The sequence below is a fragment of the Pezoporus occidentalis genome, unplaced genomic scaffold (genome assembly GCF_034315485.1).
Source record: "Pezoporus occidentalis ecotype Australia unplaced genomic scaffold, CSIRO_AGI_Poc_V1 ctg43, whole genome shotgun sequence".
Lineage (NCBI taxonomy): Eukaryota > Metazoa > Chordata > Aves > Psittaciformes > Psittacidae > Pezoporus > Pezoporus occidentalis.
Window position 1 is genome coordinate 558,404 of NW_026915758.1, and position 18,912 is coordinate 577,315.

General features: G+C 45.1%; 2 protein-coding genes across 4 annotated transcripts in view; both read right to left on the minus strand.

Annotated features, from left to right (window-relative positions):
* The window catches only part of KLF11 (KLF transcription factor 11), a 200,693-nt gene that overhangs the window by 25,724 nt on the left and 156,057 nt on the right, over positions 1-18,912 (minus strand). The window lies entirely within an intron of this gene.
* The window catches only part of GRHL1 (grainyhead like transcription factor 1), a 43,141-nt gene continuing 25,279 nt past the window's right edge, over positions 1,051-18,912 (minus strand). Inside the window, exons 9-17 of one of the 3 annotated variants that reach the window (XR_009967768.1) lie at positions 18,529-18,687; positions 13,229-13,316; positions 10,894-11,033; positions 9,452-9,489; positions 9,263-9,351; positions 7,379-7,464; positions 5,587-5,651; positions 4,225-4,445; positions 1,051-3,523 (exon numbers count right to left, since the gene is read on the minus strand). Coding sequence is in view for 2 of the 3 variants with exons in the window: in XM_062634520.1 (XP_062490504.1) it covers positions 4,331-4,445; positions 5,587-5,651; positions 7,379-7,464; positions 9,263-9,351; positions 9,452-9,489; positions 10,894-11,033; positions 13,229-13,316; positions 18,529-18,687 (780 nt within the window). In the remaining variant the exon portion in view is untranslated. Of the gene's footprint in view, positions 4,446-5,586; positions 5,652-7,378; positions 7,465-9,262; positions 9,352-9,451; positions 9,490-10,893; positions 11,034-13,228; positions 13,317-18,528; positions 18,688-18,912 lie in introns of all 3 variants that reach the window. The other 2 variants (XM_062634520.1, XM_062634521.1) reach the window with 2 other exon arrangements.

Genomic DNA, 18,912 nt, shown 5'->3' on the forward strand with positions numbered 1-18,912 from the left:
GCTCCTATTTTTTTCATTAGACCAATTCATCATCTAGTTGAGGTGTCATCTCAGTATTATCTAATAATTTAATAATAAATGAGGGAACTGGGTTTGTTTAGTCTGCAGAAGAGAAGGCTAGGGGGCGACCCTATTGCTCTCTGCAGCTACCTGAAAGGAGGGTGCTGGTCTCTCCTCCCAAGTAACAAGTGAAGGGACAAGAGATAGCCTCAAGCTGCAGCAGGGGAGGTTTAGATTGAACATTAGGAACAATTTCTTCACAGAGAAGGTGCTCAGCCATTGGAACAGGCTGCCCAGGGCAGGGGTGGAATCACCATCCCTGGATGGAACTGTTCAAAGACCTCATCAGGCCCTCAGTGACATGATTTAGTGGTGGCTTTGGTAGTCCTGGGATAATTGTTGGACTTCATGATCTTAAAGGTCTCTTCCAACCTAGTTGATTCTGTGATTCTATGAAATCAAACGATCTAAGTATCAAACAAACCAAAGAGAGTAGCAGGTAAGCTCCATGCTCTTGCAAAGCCTCAAGAAAAAGCTCATGCAATTAGTAGACAAGTAATAGTGCTCCAGACACTACAGCAACAGCAGCATTAGGATTATTCTGGAGAATCAAACCAGTTTTGGTTGGAAGGGACCTTAAAGCTCATCCAGTTTCATCCCCCTGCATGGAGCGAGGTGGTTCTACCCCTAGACCAGGTTGCTCAAAGCTCTGTCCAACCTGGTCTTGGTAATAACCCAGCCACAAAGATTCTCATGGGATTAGCATGGGGTTTAACTGAGTATTTTCACCTCAGGGCATCAATGCCTGCAGCTTTACCAGTGATCCTCCAAGCTGCCTGGCATGTGCCAGTTACCAGCAGTGATGAGGAAGACCCAATGCTCCCTGCAGCCACAGTGGGCTGAAAATTACATGAAGCACCTCGGACCTGGCACCCAGGACAGCCGCTGGCATCACCACAACCCCACAACTCCCCCTCCTCACCTACACTGATGAGGATCCCATCCCTGCTGCACGGGCAGTGGAGGCAGCAATGCCCTTATACTGGTGACCCTCCAGCAGAGAGCATCAGGCATCACCATCAGCCCACTATACATTTGAGCTCATGCACGGCTGTTCTCTTCTGTTTTATTGCCAAAGGGTCCTACAGAAACAAAATGCTTCAGAGCTTCCCTGCACTTAGAAGTGGATGAGGCCAGTTGAAAACAAGCAGGGCATGAGAATGGGACTAACCATTCCTTACGTGGGAATTACAGCAGATCTGGCATTAGGATTATTTTCTTCTGTAAAGAAAAGAGCAATTAGAAAATGATCACTGACTGGGGTTTTGTTTTATAGATCCCAAGTTAAAGGAAAAACAAAGGGGTAAGAGCAGATGGGTTTGATACATAAGAGATTTCTCATTAGAAATGAACATATAAAATTTAATAGCTTGGTTTAAAATACATTTTCAATTAAAAAACAGCAGGCAAAACAAAAAAAAAAGATCAGTTTCATAACACATACATAACATTGCTGCTACTGTTACAAGACCCGTGTCCCAGAGTATCTTAGAGTGGAAAACAATCGTCAGATTTAGTTCACATACTTCATTAAGCAGTAAAAAGAAATAACATTCATATCAATCTTACCTCTATAGACTCTAAATCTACTTCCCTGACCCTAGACTGAGTTTCTGTAATAAAACTTCCATTTTCAATAAAAATGTGTAAATATATATATGTATTCTATATATCAGGTTTAAAAAAATTCCCTTGCCATAGTAACAGTGTTCCCATGGCTGACGAAGGGGAGCCCAGGCGGTGAGTTGGTGTTGGCTGGGTGCGAGTCCCGTGCCTGCTCTGCTTGGCTGGTGGCGGATTCTTGTATGGGGTGGCATCTGTTGGCCAGGCAGTCTCTTCAGTGCCAGCTTCTCTGCTTCAGTTTCAAGCCCACAGTCATGGATGCACCCATGTGAAGCCTGCTCAACTCCAGCCACAGAGCAAAGGGAGCACACAGTGCCCAGAGTGTTGGCAAGCCTCCATGGGGCCCGTCAGCAGAGGAGGAGGGGGAATGGAGTGGTCTGAACACAAATCCCAAAATACTGTATTTCATAAAAAGCGTTAAAAAAACATGGTGGGGAGGGACTTCAGTGGTCACCTGGTCTCAGCACCAAGGGAGGATCAAATATACTGTGACAGTGCAGAGAGCTTTGCTCAGTCTGGCTGTGAAGACCTCTGATGCTTCCCAGGGTACCCTGCACTGCTCACCAGAGAAAACTGCCTCGACACCTACCCTGAACCTCTGCAGTTTACACCCAATACTTCTCATTGTGCTTGTGACGGAACCAGGAGAATGCTTCCACGTGCTGGGAGGCCACTCCTCTCACCTGCATCCTTGCTTATGGAGATGACCCCTCTCCAGGCGACTCACCCAGCCCATCCTCCTTGGAACCACCTGCTCTGGCCTCACTAGGACACCCGACAGGAGGCTGCTCAGCTGGAAAGGAACAGCACTCCAGTGGAGGCCTTGACAATGCCAAGTAGAGCAAAAGGCGGGTATCCAATTTCCTGCAGGCGGTGCTCCCGTTTATCAACTCAACCTAGCATTTGCCTCCCTCTTCCAAATAGCAACACAACGCAGCTGAACAACATTCAGTTACAATATACATTAAGTAGAATCGTTAAACATTAAGTAGAATCATATTCCACTTTTCAGGACTATTTCTCCAGCCTATCCAGGTTGACCTTCAGGTGAGGCACATGCAGCTTTGTGCTGCCTGAAGAGGTTATAAACTCTTCTTTTATTATCCAGATCTCTTCAAAAGCACCGACACTGAACCTGGTACTCAGGCTTGTCTGCTTGCCCTGTAATGCAGGTTTTTCCTTACAGCCAAGTGCTTCTGTATAAACTGAGCTAACCTTAAGTTGCTGCTAACCAGAGGGTGCCTTTCTTCGTAAGCACATGATGAGTAAATACTGTATACTCTAATGCTGAAGCAGTATCTGGGACTATGCTCAGACTGCCTCCTACTAGCTGCCTTTTTGATCTCTCTGCCTCAGCAGTGGGTCAATGCAATGTAGGTACATCAGGAAGCAGTTACAAGCCCCTATTCCCTGCTAAAGCTTGACCTGCTGAGCTGGGATGCCACCCTCCTCTCTCAAAAGCACTGCCTGAGAATTTCCAGCTGTTGACATCCTAGGCCTTGCAAGCTGGCTCCAACCCATGGGTTCATCCAGCCCAAGCCGCTGTGAGCAGTACACTGCTGCTGAAAAAGCCATCCACCCTCCAGGAGACCTTCTTCCTGATCCCAAGATTGGAGATTTCCAGGAAACTGCATCTGCTCAGCTCTTCTTGGAACCCAGCTCTTGAACTCAGCCCAAATGACCTCCCAGGGCAGCAGCATGCAGCAGTTCCAGGGCTAAAGGTCCCAAGAGAAGCCAGGACTGCCATCGCCTGGCTGTGCAGGAAGGCTTGGGAGAGAACCAGTACCTTTTCCTTCCACACAGGGAGATCCATGTTGAATAAGCAGGTCTCTTGTGCCTTCTATGAACATACAAACGTGCTCACCTTTGGTGCATGTTAAAGGTTTGTCCATTTTTAAATAGCGACGTTAAATATCTGTTTTCTCTGTATATGGCATCCTTTTAGATGGGCTTCATTGCATATATTCATGGTATATACAGAACACCATATTTTATATATATTATATTATCAGTTGTATGTACACATTTACAGACCTTCAAAAATATATTGCACTTATATACAATATAGCTTCATCTGATGAGAGTTCACACAGTTACTAAGGCGAGTTCTTCATAAGCAAGGCAGTTTTACATTCCGCCCCCCCCCCCCCCCAGTGACACAAATGATTTCAACAGTCTGCCCTGTTCAAGAGTAAACATTGGAAAGGCTTTTCTCCAACCTGCACACAACTCCTACTACTGAGTAGTTTTGCAGTTCTACCTAGCAGAAAAAACAGTCCCATAAAATGGTATTAGCTGATAACAGGCTCAAACATGGCTACCAAATAGATAAATAAGATATCACCACTCTAAAAGGCCACCTTCCAGGAGTTTTCCCCTCCTGTATTTACTAGTGTTTTATACATGTTCTCTTATTTAATTGCTGATCTTTGCTCACTCAAGTGCAAATAAGGTCATGAGCACTACAATGTTCTTTGGAAAGAACAGAAACATACTATATTAAGCAAAACCACTGCTCTGCTCCCCAGAACAAGTCAATACCTGGCTTTCTTCTGGAGAAGGTGATTAGTGTTTTGCCCAACATACTGAATTATGGGAAAATGTTCACTTGAGACCTTTGTTTAAAATCCACAGAGGACCTGTGATCTTAGATCTCGGTCAGAGTGAGCTTGTAAGATCCTCCAACTTCTTCAATCTGCAACTGGAAGGTATCTTCATTAGAATAGTGTTTCACGATGTTATCATCCATGTTGACCAGGATCCTGGAAAAACAAAATAGATCAGGGATATATTACAGATCTAAATGTGAAAGACAGCAAAGGTGCCCTGAAACCCCAGAGAGCCCAGACTGTCCGGGGGTAACACAAGATCCCTGCTCACCTCTCTCTGCCTCATTGCTTCCTACAGTAGATCTAGCTGTCCTTTCCCAAACCTGCCATCAATGCTTACAGCCCCTCTTCTAGGATCCAAACAAAAGGGTTAAGTCTGGCTCCCGGACCAGTGGAGCTGGCAGAAACCCTTCTGAACTGCAGACTTGGGCAAAAACACTACAGAGCTTGCTGGGAAGAAACCTCTGATGTTTGACAACCCTACTCATGCGCCAGAAGTGCAAATACCTTGTGTTTGTGTGCACGCACACATGTGAGTGTGCACGCACACACAAAGCTGTCCTTAGCAGTGGTTTAGCCACCATCAATTCAAAACGTTTGCAGTTATTCTGCTATGAAAACACAACCCTTGAAACTACATTCCTAGGGTGATTAAAGGCCGTAATTTTCTGGCGAGAGGGGCGCTGGGGAAGCGGCTGAAACACCCAAGTGACTTTAGAGAAAAACAAACCCAAGAAACTTACTGGGAGACTAAAAGGAAAACCAAAAGTGGACAATGTTCAGGAAATCAACTATTTACACTAAAAAATAAAGACGGTGGAGTATGGCCTCTGTGGGGAATGGGCACTTCACAATAAAGTTCTTGTCAATTTAGCCCACAAAAAGATAACCAGGCTTAGCAATTGTAGTCAAATGCAGACATAGCAAGTCCAGTTAACCCCTGGAACACATTAACATGGGTTGAAGTAGGTTCTTCACTACTGGGAGTCTTTAAATAAATGGAACTCTTCTTCCTCTGACATGATCACTCTGGTTCAAATAGCAATAAACTCAGAGAGATTCTGTGACTTGTATTTACCCAGGAAGTCAAACTGCTTGTTCCTATGGGAGCCTTCCGGTGTTCAGCTCTATGAATGAGGCTGGAATGTGGGTACATGGCACACACACACACATATTCACAAACAGCATTTGCATACGTGCAAGTGCATGGAGGAGTTCTGAAGCAGCTTTGTCTACCAGTTTGAAAGAGAGGAGTTCATGTTCTCAGACAGCTGCTGTGTAGGAACATACTCACCCTTTTTTACATTTTTTGAAGATCTTCCCTATTTTATCAAAAGGCACATCATACTTGTCAGAGATCTGGAACAAAAGAAAGCGAGCACTGGTGAAGCAAGGAGGCTGCTGCCATTGTCTTCCACTTCCTATTTTACAGAAAGGAACAAAAAAACCCCACAGGCCTGCAGATGAAAGCAACTGCTCTGCCCTATAAAGGCAATACTAAATGCTGAATTATAGAATAAGCTTATAGATGAGAACCCCTCCTCTGCAATTTGCCAACTTCTGTGCAAAAAAGTGAGCCATGTTCTAAACCTGGCCACTGACCCCTCATACAGCAACCTGTCCGCATGCCAAGAAGCCCACACACTAAACATCCCACATGCTGGTTCTCCTCCTCTCTTGGTTCTGTTCTCTTAGCACACCAAAACCCATTTGTAATTCAGTGCCAGAGGGATCAAATGAAAACTAGTCATCACAGCAGCTGGTGCAGAAAGAGAACAGCACCAGAATGAAGACCTGTGCAGCTAAGAACACAAGCTGGTCAGAAACATCCTCCTTACCCAACAGGATAATCTCTGAACGAGAAACCACAGCCACTCACCATGGTGCTTCAACGTACAAACCTCCAGAACTCAGGAGGTCAGTATTACTTTGCCAAATGGCTCTGTCAAACCAACACAGCAAGAACCAAACCAAAACACTGTTTCAGGATGCAAAAGCACAGGCGGGTTCCTCCAAGCTACAATTGTGAGCTCTTGGTTCCCTCCTTTAAGAAGTCCCAAGTGAAACAATTTACCCTTCAGGACCATATGGTAAATGAGGACTTCATAGCCTTTAATCCCCCCACCCATTAGCCCCTGCCTCCAGCCTGCCTGTGCTGGCAAAGCTCCCATAGCCAGGAAGAGACAGCCTCAGGTTACAGACACATCTCTGGGTCCCAAAGCTACTGGCAAAACCTGGCCATACAGCCCCAAAGCCTCCATCCTCTGAGCATCAACAATACATTAGTCACAGAAAGAGACAGCCAGACACGTCAGCCTTGAGCTCGTGCCAAACATTACAGCATTTCTCGGCATTAAGCTCTCTGTTTCCTCTGCAGCACTGCAGCAGCAGGGACAGTGTAAGGCTATTTTGGAAGCCAAGTAACAGCAATTTCACACATGTGCACAGATATATAAAAGTCTTCAGGCACTCTCAGAAGCTGGGACAGCAACTTCTTATAAGCAGGTTATGAAAGGGGAGGGGAACCCCCCCAGACAACACAAGCCACTGAACACATTCTGGATATCGCTCTATCTTCCAATGAAAATACCCTCTGACATGAGGGACATCCACAGTTGACAGTTTTTAGATGCAGCTAGGAGAAGACCTACACAGCTGATTCTGCAGCTTGGCCAAAGCAGAGCCTGCATAAGAAGCAAGCCTGGAAGACTCTCCAGCAGCTCCTGTCATTTTGGGACTATCTCATGTACCAAGTCAACAAACTTGACACACCTGGATTTTCAGAAAGGCTGAGAAACACCTTCTTACACCCAGACACCACAGAAGTAGGATAAAGTACTTAGAAGGGAAGCTTCCTCAAATCCTTTAATAATGAATTAAAGCATTATTTACATTAATGTCCATGTTACTCAAAGGAAATCAGCCTTATGCTTCTTAACCAGAAAAGGAGGAATACACGGACACAAGCTGCAACTGAAAGTCTACCTCCTATGACTGCCCAGTATATGAGGACTAGATAGCAAGGGACTATACTTGCTTTTTCTCAAACTGAAGGCAAAGACTGTAAAACCAGCTTTGTTACTTACTGCTTCCATTAGACCTTTCAGAGATGGTGTCTTTAACATTAGTGCATCAAAGACTTCCTCTGACTCTTTTCGGACATAGAGCAACACTGAAAAGCAAATTGGAGAGAGGAGTTAACGGCATAACTGCTCCTCAGAAAAGATCTGTATATGATAGTGGCTAAGCACACAGTAACATACACTGAGGATCTTATGAAGAGATACACATACGTACATTCAGCATACATTGAAGATCATATCACAAACACGCATAGCTAGGTTAGCTCAAAACATGCTTTTGCACACAGAAATACTGCACGCTCAAGCATCTTTCTTGTCAAAATAACTAAATCTCTATTTGATATTCTCTCTATTATTTGGGAAGAAAAGTCATATTTGAAACACAGAAAGGAGAAACACAAAACATAGCTTTGAGAGTCTCCTGTCACTCCGTATCTTACAGGTCACTTGCCACAAGGCTTTGCACAATAAAATGATTTGACAGATGCTGCCACAGCAGGCAAAGCCATCCTGGCCACCTCCTCATTTTTAAATAACTTATTTGTACAATCCTCTGCTGCTCCTGTGCTGTCTCATCTCCCTTCCTCCCCCTTGCCATGTTTCGGCAATACTCATACCGCCACTGCTGAAATGCAGTGCAGACTTAGCCTCCTGCTAGGAGGTGAATGACAGAGTTAAGAGCCCAATGAGGTAAGCATCCCTAGCATTCTCAAGCTAGCAGAGAGTCATTGTATGTAACATCTGCCTCATTAAAAACTGCATTAAGGCTGAGGAATAAGCCATGAGAGCAAGAAAGCTTCAACTTAAACAGCTTTGCCGTCTTTAATCCATCTTCTAATGACTAGGTATTACAGCCTGGATTATTTACAAGGTTCATCAGCCACAGCTTTGACACACCTGCAACATGGAACAATTGCTGGCATTTCTAATTGACCAAAGCGAACTCAGGGCAGCACAGCACCTCAATGGATTTCCTCTGCTACAGGCAGGTTTAAAAAAAAAGGCTGTAGGTGTAAAAAATGAAGGCAGTACACACACTCTCAGTTACAGCACAGGTCAGACGACACACCAGCCAAAGGGGAGAGAATCCCACGGGTCTCATTTTATGGCATACAGCAACAAGAAAACTGAGGAAGTAATTTCCTTTTATAAAACAGAATTTCCTTTTATAAAAATCGATCCTTCCTTACTACTTTATCCAGACTACAGAATTGCAGCCCCATTAAGGTCACTCACAAGATTTAACCCTTTCCACATCACAACTTTAATCCTCCTAGTTCTTCAAGCTTTGTACTGGTTCTTCTACACATAATCATCATCAGGCAGGTAATCCTCTACACCATCTCCAAAGGGACCTCTCACCTCCTTCCACACCACCACAGCAACATCCAATCACACAACACATTGCAAAGATCAACAACAGTTAAAAATAAGCAGAATGTTCTCTCAGTTTGGCTCTCAGCAGCGAGCATCCCATTTCCCAGTACCGGTTTTGCAGGTTTTATACCCAGAACAATTCTTGGCATTCATTGCTTAAAGTCCTAGAAAAGTTTTCCAAAGTATTGTAGTGGATTATGTGATGAATTCTCTCACCCAATCCACCAAGGAGATTGGTAAACTGCTCACTCTCCTCCAAGCCTCCTTGTTACAGGTTCAGAGCCAATTAGTGTCTGAATTGGCAGAAAACCCCAGAAATTCTGACACTGTAGAAGATTTGTGGAGCTGAGCTACATCCTGATGTACAAACCCTATTCCCAGTCAAAGCCAGAATAATCAGGCTGAAGTAGACTCCAAAATAAACTAAAAAAAATTTTTAACCTCAGATGCATCCCTATCATGATGGACAAATACTCCAATAATTCAGTCTCTGAAGAAAGAATGTAATACCTCTTTTTGGTTCTTCTATTCTGGCCATCTTATTTGGAGTAGTGATAAAGTCCTCTTCACCAATATAGGCTCCTCTCTTCAGGTTGGAGCTGTCATAGACAGGGATAAAAATTTAGTGGTACAATTACAGGGACTTACCCCACTGTCTGAGGGCAAGACATCAGTAGGCTGAAGTAGCACAGCTCTTACCTTTCACCCTCCAGTTCTTCTGAAGCAACAGGTAGGACCTTTTAAAACAAAGGGGAAATGTTTATTGACATATGCAGAGAAACACATGGTGAAATAGCTAGTGAGTACCTGATGTGGTACCCAGTCCTCAGAAAACACAACAGGCTCTGAATGCTACGAAACAAAGTTGCCTAAGGACAGACCCATTAGCTGGTGTAACATGGTCTTGTCAGCAACGCTCTCCCCATCCCTGTAAGTGCTACCTGTTAATATAGCAACATACCATTAGCTTTGTTTGCACTGAAAAGTCATTGGCATAAAACCATGCTGCTGCATCCAGCCTGAGCAGAGGTTTAACAGCATTGAGTTAAAGGATAGGGAACCCCTGATACCACAGCAGAGACAGGTAGATGGCTCAAGCCACCCAACCCCCTTGTAAGCACATCAGTACAGGACATAAGGGAAACCAAGGCTGTCAAGTAGGGTACCAGTCACAACCACACTACTAGAAGTAAGATACTCTGGTCCAAGCACTAAACATTGGCCTTCATTTTAACACATAAATAATACTTGCAGTTAGGATAGTAAAAATTTTATCCAGAACTAGATTTCATTTCTTCTTATTATCTTTCAACCCTGTAAAAAAATGACACTTTGGCTCAACCTTCCAAAGCCAGTAAGCATCTTCTCTAGTTTTTTTTAATAAAGGCACATTAAAAGATCTCAAACGAGAGACACAGGAACATACAAGAGCTAGCTAACCAGCTTTCCATCTGGACTGGCGCAGTCTTCTGACAGACCTCAGCACTAGAGCCGTTGTAGGAGCACATGCAGGAAAGTCAGTCTCATGGGCACAAGTTTATTCTCCATTCCTGCTAAGACTTTAAGCAATACTCTTAAAAGGTGAGGGCTGGATTATGTTAGAGGGTGCCAGAACTCCCGGCACAGCAAAGTCCAAGATTTTGAAACTTGGTTGCAGTCTCATTTTTTCCTTTCCAGTTTCCTGTTAGCTGGGACTTTCCAGGAACGCTGAGGCAGGGTGCTCTGGCAGTGGACCACAGAGCCACACACACCCTTGCCAGCTTCACAGAAGGGATTTTCACCCTGCAGCACCAGGCTGGAGGAGCCCACAGTCTGCAGCAGCGCACCAGGGACCGAATGGCCTCCACAAGAGGAAACCAGCCTGCAGCTCATTCAATGAACTCTCAGTTGGAGATGCTGTGATAAAACCCTTTCAGGTTCACGGAAACAGGAGTTCATAGAAAGATGATTTAATCGGGAAACTTCCCCAGTTAACCCCAGCCAACATGTCAAAGAGCAACATCTCTCGCTCACATGAGACTCACCCTGTGTTTACAGCATTGATGCAAACAGTCTGGCATTTCACATGTGTGTATGTACACAGGCTTTTTCCAAATATATCCCATACCTTCCTCATCCCCGCACTCATGAGCTTTACTTACATGAGCCCCACGCTGAAGATTTGCAAAGTGAACATCAGGAATGAAAAGGACAGGCTGAGTGTCTAGATCCATGAAGGGCTTGAAGATGGTGATGTCCGTGCGTTTGTGTGAGGGAAGCATGGGCACTTTGACATCAGAAACTGCAAAGACCAAAGATTGAAACAGAGGATAGTGAAGGCACTGACAGGGCTGTGGCTTTCCTACATCATTTAAAAGGCACATACACTCTTGGACAAGGGTACTCTGTAGTCAGGGTCAAAGGGAAAAGCTCCTGCGGTAGAGGAGTCTGAATCTCGGTTGTCTACCTCTCAGATGAGGGCCTGGATCCTGCAGAAAGAGCTTGTTTCACAGAGTGGGACAAGTTTTCTCCAGTGAGCTGGTTTACTTCATTCTGATATTAAATCGGGCTGGAGAATGGTCTGACTACTCACCCCAAGAGAGGAACCTAGGGTTTCCAGGTACTAAGTAAAACACCCAAACAGAGGGCAAAATCTAGTCCAAGCCCCTGCTTCTCCCTCCTCCCTATCAATTCCCTCAAAAGGTTGCTGGATTTCCTCTATCAGGAAGGCAGAAAGACAACAGACAACTTGCAACACATGTGGTTCCAGTGAGGAGCCTCTCAAAACAACAGCATCACAGAAGCACTGTCATACCACAGAGTTAGTACAAGTATTGTTTCTTGCAAGATGATACATTTCGAGTTACATTTTGATTCCACATTTCCAATTTTACATTGTTGTTCATCTCATTGTTCGTCCTCACAAGCTGCCAGACCCTGGTTCATCCTCCCCCAGACTCTAGTTCTGTCTCTCACAGAGCACTTGGGCTCTCACGATGCACCAACTGATGTGAACAAGCCACCAAGTGGACAGGCTTCACCCACAAAAGTTGGATGAGAGTGAGGCAGGAGGTACCTTAAACTGCATTTCAGATGCATTCATGTCAAACTGACCCCGAAGTGAAGACTTGGTTTTACCAAGTGGAAACATTTCAATTTTGGGTCAAGTCACCTGCTAACACTCCACTTCTTATGTCCCCAGAACAAAATACACTTCTTTTTTTTCCCCTGAAAAACTTAACTCTAACTCAATCCCTGTAAAAATAACTTCGTGGCATTTGTGATCCTGGAGCTGGATATAACAGCTTATGGCTTAAAGCAACCAAAAACTTCCCACACAAGAACTGAACAGCAACAGACTGTACTTTCCAGGAAAATAAAGGTCGTATCAGGCTAAGCCCAAGCCCAGGGAATTCAGTTTGGAAAGCAGCTTTTGTAAAGTCAGACAGTCCTGGAAGTCTGCATTGAAGCTGTTTGCACTTTTCCTGCCATGATGCAAGAACTGCATGCTGTAATCTGCTGAGAGCCACTGGGGCTGCTCCATGTGTGAAATGCTAACAGTGTGCTAAACCTACCTTTCTTTGGGGAAAAACAAACCCAAAACCCATCCCTTGCTGCAACTGCCCTTAAGCAAATGGGTTCCCTTACAGCATTTATCTTCTTCTGAAGCTGCTCCAGCAGCCTGTACCTGCTGCGTCAGGAAAATCCTGCCCAGCAAGCTGTGAGGTGCATGCTTGTTGAACCAGCTGGACTGTTAATAGCACAGCTCTGACAAGAACACTGAGCAGAGCAAGTGAGAGCACGCACCTGCCCCGTGCACAGCAGGAAAAGGGAGATACATTATCCTCTACACAGCTCTACTGGTGAATAACTAAGTGATCCAAACACAGGATCTGTTGCAGTCACCTTCAGCATTTAAAGGAAGGATGCTCAGCAGGAAGAGGCTCCACAGCCTTTACACACTACGGTGCCGAGGCTTTCACATGTGCAGAAACAACTTCTGCTGGAATCATTTACTAAGGACCACTTTGCCTTCTACAAGTGTGTGTGCAGGGCCGGGAGGCTGAAAGCTCAGTCCCAAGGCTGCCACTGCCTGGGTAGAGAGTTGTAAACACATCTTCAACTTCAGTTAAACCTAAGTTTAGGATCAAGCTGGAAACATTTGTAACAGCTCCAGTTCTCTCTGCCACTTGGAGCTGCAGGGGGTCCACAAGTGCCCAAAAATCCCACTCTCACCCTCACTTCAACTGCTAAAACCCATACCTGATTGAATATGCAGAAAGACCCTGCCTTGAACAGGAAGGCTATGTAGAAGCGAAGTCCTAACCGACTCAGTATGTTGCGAAACACAATTAATGACTCCATAAGACACTGCTTAAAACAAGCCCTATTCCATATTCGATATAAATTCACTTAAGATGAGCTCTACCACCGAAGTTATTTGTAGCCAAAATGACATCTAATATTCAAAACACCGATGGAATAATTTCTACTTACAGGCATTCAACTGAGAGCTGGGGTCAGTGCACTTGCCTTTTCTTTTGCTTTGCTTTCGCTCTTCATCCCTGATCTTCCTCTCTGCTCCCTGCCAAATGAGATTAAGGGAAGGAGAGAGAGAGAGACGGTCTCTTTAGGCTTTTTAGTCTTTTTCAGCTGCGGAGGCAGGAACACAGAGTCTTCAGAGCTGTGTTTGTGGATGTCAGCTCCATGGTACCCAAGCTGCAGGTTTGCCAGAGAATGCCAACTTTGGGGTTCTTTATACTTTTGAGTCCTGTCATTGAATGAAATCCCATACCACATCCAAGATGCAAACACTTTTCTTTCATGTCAGATAAGGATGACAAAAGATACCTACGGCTATAACAACTTTATAACATGTTACATAAATATATATATTTGAAGTATTTAAAACCAAAAATTACAAGTTCCCTCAGTTTAAGAGTTCCATAAAAGTCACGCCACACCTGGATCACCAAGTGCAAGATACCTTCCTGCATGCCGCACATGGAGCTGGTAGCAGTTGTACCACCCTTCACTGCTCCCAAGCTGCAGGCATGCATCATTTTAAGAAGCAGGCATTATTTCTTCTCTTTGTATCGGGGCCAGACTATGGTGGAACCCACAGATACCCGTGTTCATGCCTGCATGGCTCCCAGCTCTCCAAACGAAGCAGCACTGGGGAGAGACACGTATTTTCTGCAAGGTACAGCCAGCTGTGACAGAGAAGGAAGATGGTTTGTATTGGAAGTGTGTTCATTCCTCCAGCTCTGCCCAGACCTCATACATGACTGTGGGTCAAGTCAGGTATGTCATGTTGTCGGTTGCACGAGGCAATAAGCCCAAGTAGATCCCCCGCATTCAATCCTGGTGCCACCACCAGATCACTGCCCAAACTGGTATACACAAGTTCTACCTGTCTCCCAACACCCTCCTGCAAAGCAGGGTAAAAGGTAACAGTTATCTGGCCACAGGAAGCCATTATTTCTCATTCCTGCCAAAACACACCCACATCCTTGTGTGGTGCCAGGGGAAGACTAGGTTAGCTATGGCAAACAACATGTTAAAAAAGCATGTGGCCATGGGGTGGGAAACAGTGGCCTAATGCTGTGCAGCACTGGAGAAGGGCAATAGCCCTCCTAAACTCCCAGTAAATCAACACCCTGTAGGTGACAGAATGTCTATGCCTAGTAGGTAGCAGAAGGCACATCTGCAACAGCATCAAAAAGGAAAATTAGCCTAGATATTTGATGTGCATTAGCATGTATCACCTTTTCTCCCTCACAGAAGGGACACAAGCAGCTTCAGGCAGCTGCTGTGAAAAAAGAGAAAAAATTAGTAATGAAGACACAGGCATCACTAGCTTTGATTTACCCCATAAAGCTGATACAACCCACTACAGTGACGACATCCCACTTGAACCTCATCACAGCTGGACCCACACCCCTCTGCAACTTTCCCTACCAGAAGAGTCACAAGATCTCAGCTTGACAGCAGAAAGACCAGATTTGGCTCCAGATCTGTTTTTTATCTTTCATGAGGAAATAATAAAAGTTCTGCTGCTCAAGCACCTGCTTCCTTGTAGAGAACATGCTAATCCATCACGACCACACGCTGTGGGAAAACCTCTGCCCTCCCATACCTACAGCCAGAGTTCTGCTTGAAAGTCAACTTGATCCAGGCTACAGGGGCCCAGGTAAACACATCTCAAATCCACATCAAAAAAGAAAGTCACGTCTTGATAACAGGCTTTTCTGCCTTGCCAGGGAGCTCAGCAACAGCCAGGATCAGATACGTCTGAGGAAAAGGCAGGGGCAATCCTGCATTCCGCAATTATGGAATAAATGAACTAGTAAGGAAGAGGTTTTCCCAACTTCACCTAGACAACAGCCTACAGTCTAAAAACCAAATTTCATACTCTGGTCTAGGTGTTAAAGGCTGCAGGGCTTTGAGGGCTTTTTTTTTTGTGGTTTTCTTCTCCTCAAAGACTCCAGTTGTGTAATGGACTCCTGGTCTGAGAAAGGGAATCGGCATTTTGGAGAGACCTGCCATTCCTCCCTTCTTTCCTCCCATGGAGGGACATGATCTATCTGATACACAAGAGAGGTGCAGAGGGAAGATGCAACACCCCTTTTCTTTGACTATGAGAGTAAGGAGATACTGGCACAGGTTGCCCAGAGAAGCTGGACACTGCCAGGGATGGGGCAGACATAAGGCCAGGCTGGATGGGGCTTTGAGCAACCTGGTTTATTGGAAGGTGTCCCTGCCCATGGCAGGGGGTTGGAAGTGGATGATTTTTCAGGTCCCTTCTAACCCAAACCAGTTTATGATCATGCAACAGAAGGAACACTCTTAGTGTTGCTGTCCATCCACACCCATGCTGCCTCCAGCTGCCTTGCACCCTCTGTCCTTCCAACAGCATCTCACTTGTAACTACCATCCCATAAAAACCTTCCCACAGCACTGTCCATCACTACAACAGAAACAGCAGGTCCCAAGGACAACACTAACTCTGGTGGGCACCTGGTGTCCAGCCAGGGTCAATTCAGCACCACGAGTTAGTACCTGCAGCTGTAAGGACCCAGGTCTGCTCACAGAAGCACTCGCCCTGTGCCTCAAACAAGCATCTGAGTACAGAGCTTGATTCAGTGTGATGATAAACAGTACTCTGCTTGTTGGCCTCTGTCCCCTGCTCCCACTGCCAGACCTGAAGAGGATCTGAAAGGCAGCAAACTTCAAGACCATTTCTACAAATGCAAATTGCAGAATCTTCAGGCACCAACCTCACACTGGCTGCATGCTCACAGAACAAACAATGGTCAGATTAAGCATAGAAAAATAATCTTTTCTCCTTGCCTCCCTCTTTTAATTCAACTTGCAAAGTATCTGGAGGAATAAAGCAAGAGAAAAGGTCAAAATCCCAGATAAAAATCAAAGATACACTGGCATTACTGTAGTAATACTACTGTATTACAGTATTACTGTACACAGTATTTCTGTACTACTAGATCTGCTGAAATTTATGGTAGACTGAAATGGTTTCCTTTAAGCTATGTACTGACTACACATCTGCTCTTTTATTAACCAATTTCTCTTACTAGTAGTGGCACAAGCTTGTCAGCAATTTTAGTACAGCGCCAGTAATTGATCAGACAACTTATGGTTAAAAGATCCTCCCCTTCCCTGCAGCAAGCTTATACTTGCTGGCATTGTACAGAACCCAGGCTGATAACACACCAGACTCCCAGATAACGAAAGAGCTTTAGATGACACTCTTGCCTCAGTTTCATTTTAGAGGAGGAAAAAGAAAAGAAAAATAGAAGGGGCAAATGGAAAGGCCTGAAAAAACCTGTAAGACCCAAGCTGACCAGGCTTACTGCCAAGTCTTTCAGATAGCTCTGGAGAGCATCCATTAACTCCCTAGTAAATTCTTTGCAGAGATCATCACGACAGAAGCTATCTCAGGAGGCACTTGAAGGAAGATGTGCAAGTAGCAGAGTTTGATTCAGTTCAGGTGGCTACAGGCAGCTTCTCCCAACCATGCAGAAAAGCAGAGGGACCTTGTCGTGGTTTGAGCTGAGCCGGGCACCCAGAACCACACAGCCACTCGCTCACTCCCCTCCTTCCTCCCCCTGCTCCTGGAGGGATGGGGAGGAGAATGGAAAGAACGCAACTCCCACAGGTTGAGATAAGAGCAGTCCAGTAACTAAGGTATAACACAAACGACTACTGCTAACACCAATAATAATAATGGTAAGGGAAATAACAAGGGAAGAAAATACAACCACTCACCACCTGTCAACCGATACCCAGCATGACCCAAGCAGTGATCTAGCCCTTCCAGATAACTGCCCCCAGTTTACATAGTGGGCATGACGTGCTGTGGTATGGAATACCTCTTTGGCTAGTTTGGGTCAGGTGTCCTGTCTCTGCTTCCTCCCAGCTTCCCCTCCTCCTTGGCAGAGCATGAGACTCAGAAAGTCCTTGGTCAGACTAAACATTACTGAGCAGCAACTAAAACCATTGGTGTTATCAATGCTGTTCCCAGGCTGAAAGTCAAAAACACAGCACTGCACCAGCTACTAAGAAGGAGAAAAATGACTGCTACTGCTGAGCCCAGGACAGGTCTATTTAAAAGCATACAGATGGACAATAAAACATGGGAGGATGAGTCAACAGGATGCTACAGTAGAGGTAGATTGTAGAGAGTCCCATCTATTTTGGGAGGGAAGTGGTAACAGCATGTGAGACGAGTCTTTGTGGCAGTGTCCTGCGGAATGACGAGATCGCACAGTATGGGACCTGAGCACAGCTAGCACAAGACTCAAGAGTGGGGGTTACAAGCCCGTCTCAGACCTGCAGCTGCACAGAAACAGATCTGAGATGTCACTCACAAGGAGTCTGTGATGTGAAGACAGTTTGGATGTAAAGAACCAGAGGCCCATATCAAGTAGGATGCCAGCAAAATAGGAAGTTGGTGTGATTCACAGTGATCAGAAGGACTAGGGAAGTCCAGTCAGCATTTATCCCAGCCTAGAAAGATTTTAGTCACATTACTTGCTCTGATCCTTCAAAAGACTCTTCAGGTAGGAAGAGGTTACAAAGACTGGGAAATATCCTTTCTTTTGCAAACTCACTTAAGCTTTTACAGCTGCTTTCAGCTCAGCTCCTGCTATACGTCTCTTTCACAGCTTCTAGTGAACAGTGGCTTTGGGAAAGGTTATTAATTCTCTGCATGCTAAATCCATTTGACAGAGCAATCAAACTACAGCACCCACCCAACTTATAAATGGGCTTCATTATACTGCTGTATCCCAGAGAGATATGTGCAAGTTAGTGGGCTTTTCTTATAACAAGTGCACTAAGAATGCACAAAGACATGTAAAAGGACCAACACTACACAGCTTCAGCAAAAAGACAAGCCTCCACTTGCTCTAATCAATTGCAATTATTTCTCCTACTGAGAACACTCTGCAGGACTTCCCAGGACTACTGACACACAGCCTTCTGCCACTGACTGACCTTTCTCCAAAGTCAATGCTCAAGGACACTTCTCAGCACTCCAGCATTTTGAAAATAGCAAATTTATCTGAGGTCACCAAACACCATAACATAATCTGAATTAAGTAGAAGAGGCTGAACTTTTTTCCTTGCCAAGGCTGTACACAGATGAGAGTTTTCAGGAAGCCAAAACAGCAAGTGGTAGAATTAGGGGAAGAAAGTAAAATTAAGGAAAAAATGCTGCTAAGCTGTTGACCAACCTCTCCCAAAGGGTCACTGGCACACTGACCCTATCTTACCTTGTCACAGAAGACTTTAATCTGGCAGTAGGCTCTATGGACAGGTTTGTTACTCCTGTTATTGTAGCTATAGGTGTCAATCTGAAGATTCAGAGGCAGGCCTTTAACTCCTTTCTGAGAGGAGAAATCCGTGCTGAGGCAGTTCACAGAAATGAAAACCTGCAGAAGAGGAGAGCAGCACCCATCAGTAGTGACACACAAGAGTCCTGGCTGGCTGCTGAGCAAGAGACTACTCAGTGAGTGCCAAGATCTAACTGTTCGTCCTTGCACTGCAAGCAGGACTTTCTTTAGAATCATAGAATAGTTAGGGTTGGAAAGGACCTTAAGATCATCTAGTTCCAACCCCCCTGCCATAGGCAGGGACACCTCCCACTAAACCAGGTC